At 56.9% G+C, this 2,422-nt stretch overlaps 1 protein-coding gene across 3 annotated transcripts in view; it reads left to right on the top strand.

The window, feature by feature from the left end:
- The window catches only part of GATA3 (GATA binding protein 3), a 28,580-nt gene that overhangs the window by 8,056 nt on the left and 18,102 nt on the right, over window positions 1-2,422 (top strand). For 2 of the 3 annotated variants that reach the window (XM_006772602.2, XM_006772600.2), the window contains exons 1-2: window positions 912-1,131; window positions 1,570-2,192. In XM_006772602.2, the coding sequence (XP_006772665.1) occupies window positions 1,952-2,192 (241 nt within the window). In that variant the 5' untranslated portion in view covers window positions 912-1,131; window positions 1,570-1,951. Of the gene's footprint in view, window positions 1-911; window positions 1,132-1,569; window positions 2,193-2,422 lie in introns of those variants that run through there. The other variant, XM_006772601.2, reaches the window with a different exon arrangement.

Genomic DNA, 2,422 nt, shown 5'->3' with positions numbered 1-2,422 from the left:
TCCCAGCTGCGCTCCCTCCGCCCCGGGTTTGGAGCTCCGCGGCCGGAGTCCCAAGCCCGGCGAGGTCGCCGCGGTCCTGCCCCGCGGCCGCTGAAGGAGGCTGGGGAAATACGCTGGGGATCCGAGTAAGTCAGGAAAAGTTGGGTCACTGGAGTGAAGACCCGAGTCCCGCCTTTCCAATCCCTCACTGCAGTTGGAACTATTTGGAGTCTTCCTCCCTCTTTCCTTTTCATCCATCCCATCCACTTTTGCCACTGAAGTCAAAAGCACAGTTCGATTACAGATATTGGGTCTGGAAAGGACAGCTGCAACAGCTGAAACCTTCGCGAGGCTTGTGAACTCCAAAGGCCAGGGAACGTATTGACAACGACTCCAAAAGTAACGCGGAGTTTCAATCAAAGGCATATTTCTCTCGCCCGATTTCTCAACTCGCAGACATTTCTCTCCAGAGGCAAATCTCAAAGTACTTGGACGTTAATTTTGTTCTTTTTTTTCCTGATCAGTTTTTTTTTCTGATCAGTTTTACACCAAATCAATGAACTTCTCAATACTCCCCAGAATGAATAATAATAAAAAAATTGCTCACTTAAAAAGTCTGAAAAAGCAACTCTGCCTGTAGAAATTAAGTTTATGAATGGAGCAGGCCGGTTTCTCCGGCAAGGAATAGTCCACCCAGCCGGAAAGAATTGGCAGGAGCTGGAGCCACATTTAAAGGGCCACGGGCTCCCCGCCCTGGCCGCCCTGCGAGGCGCCCCTTTCCGGTCAGTGCAGGGGCGAGAGGAGGGGCTGGGGGGTGAAGCCCCGGAGCGGGTTTGGGTTGCAGTTTCCTTGCGCGGGGGAGGCTGTCCCCTCCTCGCCAGCGCCAGGCTCCTCCCTCTCTCGCAGATGACACTAGAACCTCCTTAAGTTGCGTCGCGCCACAGCTGTCTGCGAACACTGAGCTGCCTGGCGCCGTCTTGATACTTTCAGAAAGAATGCATTCCCTGTAAAAAAAAAAAAAAATACTGAGAGAGGGAGAGAGAGGAAAAGAGAGAGACGGAGAGAGCGCAAGACAGAGCAAGCCACGCAATCTGACGGAGCACTCTCTGCTCCAGGTCACACGCCTCCTCCTCTCTGCTCCTCGCTAACCAGGTTGGTACCGGCGACTTTTATTCATTTATTTATTTTAGTTTGATTTCCCCCCTTCTCTGCATTTGGGAAAACTGTACAACATTTAAAACACAACCCTCCTCTTCTGGAGAGTTCCTAAGAGGCTGGAAGAAAGGTCCTGGGACCGGTGTCCCCCGGAGGGAGGGAGTGTCGTCCGAGTTGGAAGGGCTCAGCCAGTCCCGGGCTCCCGGGCTCCCGGGCTCCCGGGAGAGCCAGGCTGCGGGGATGTCCATTGGGAGTCTTTCCCTCCTGGGCTGCGTCCGGGTTTTCCCAGCTCTGTAGGAGGTGCGCGCGTGTGCGCGTGTGTGTGCGTGTCCCGGGGCGCGGGCCGGCGGCTCGAGGGCAGGTGGTGCCACTTCATAAACTCAGGTGCCAAAGAACTTAGGAGCTCACCCAGGTCTCCCCTTCTCTCTTTTGCAGGTGACTCGAGGAGGGCCTCCGCCTTGGAGCCGCTGTACAAGAGCCTCACTTGCAGAATTCCAGCTGTCCTCGCCCCCCTTTTCAGTTTGGGGCCCCTTTATCCTTCTGTACCTGTTTTTTTTAAATTTCTTTTTTTCTTCCTCTTCTCTTTGCTAAACTACCACTCAAAGATTTTTTTTTTTAAATATCATTTGCTCATTTTCCCTTCCCACCTTTCCCATTCCCATACTGAAAACAAATCATTAAACAAGTCCTGCTCCTCCGACGGCAAGCTCACCTGCGGATCCTCGGAGCCCCCCCCCCCCCCCGCCCCTGACCGCCCAGACCGATCGCCCTCCCTCTCCACCCGCGGGTTCCGGGCCCGGCGAGCGCAGCCGGGGCCATGGAGGTGACGGCAGACCAGCCGCGCTGGGTGAGCCACCACCACCCTGCGGTCCTCAACGGGCAGCACCCAGACACGCACCACCCGGGCCTCAGCCACTCCTACATGGACCCAGCGCAGTACCCCCTGCCCGAGGAGGTGGATGTACTTTTTAACATCGACGGTCAAGGCAACCACGTCCCGTCCTACTACGGAAACTCGGTGAGGGCCACGGTGCAGAGGTACCCGCAGACCCACCAAGGTGACTCCACCCCGGGTGCGGAGACCCCGCTGCCCCAGGTCGGGGAGGCCGGGCGGGACCCGGGGTGGGGAGACACAGCCGAAGCTCCCAGCGCCGTTAGTGTTCATTTTAAAAACCTGGGGCCCGGAAATGGGCGAGGAAGCAGCCTCGACCGTCTTGAGAGTGTGTTTTTCACAACAGTCCCGGAGGCGCCTCTCCGCGGCTGGAGTCCCTGGGGCCTGGCGCTCACC

This window comes from Myotis davidii, unplaced genomic scaffold (genome assembly GCF_000327345.1).
Source record: "Myotis davidii unplaced genomic scaffold, ASM32734v1 scaffold544, whole genome shotgun sequence".
Classification (NCBI taxonomy): domain Eukaryota; kingdom Metazoa; phylum Chordata; class Mammalia; order Chiroptera; family Vespertilionidae; genus Myotis; species Myotis davidii.
The sequence above is the reverse complement of the archived record's forward strand: the minus strand, read 5'-3'. Positions and strand labels throughout refer to the sequence as shown.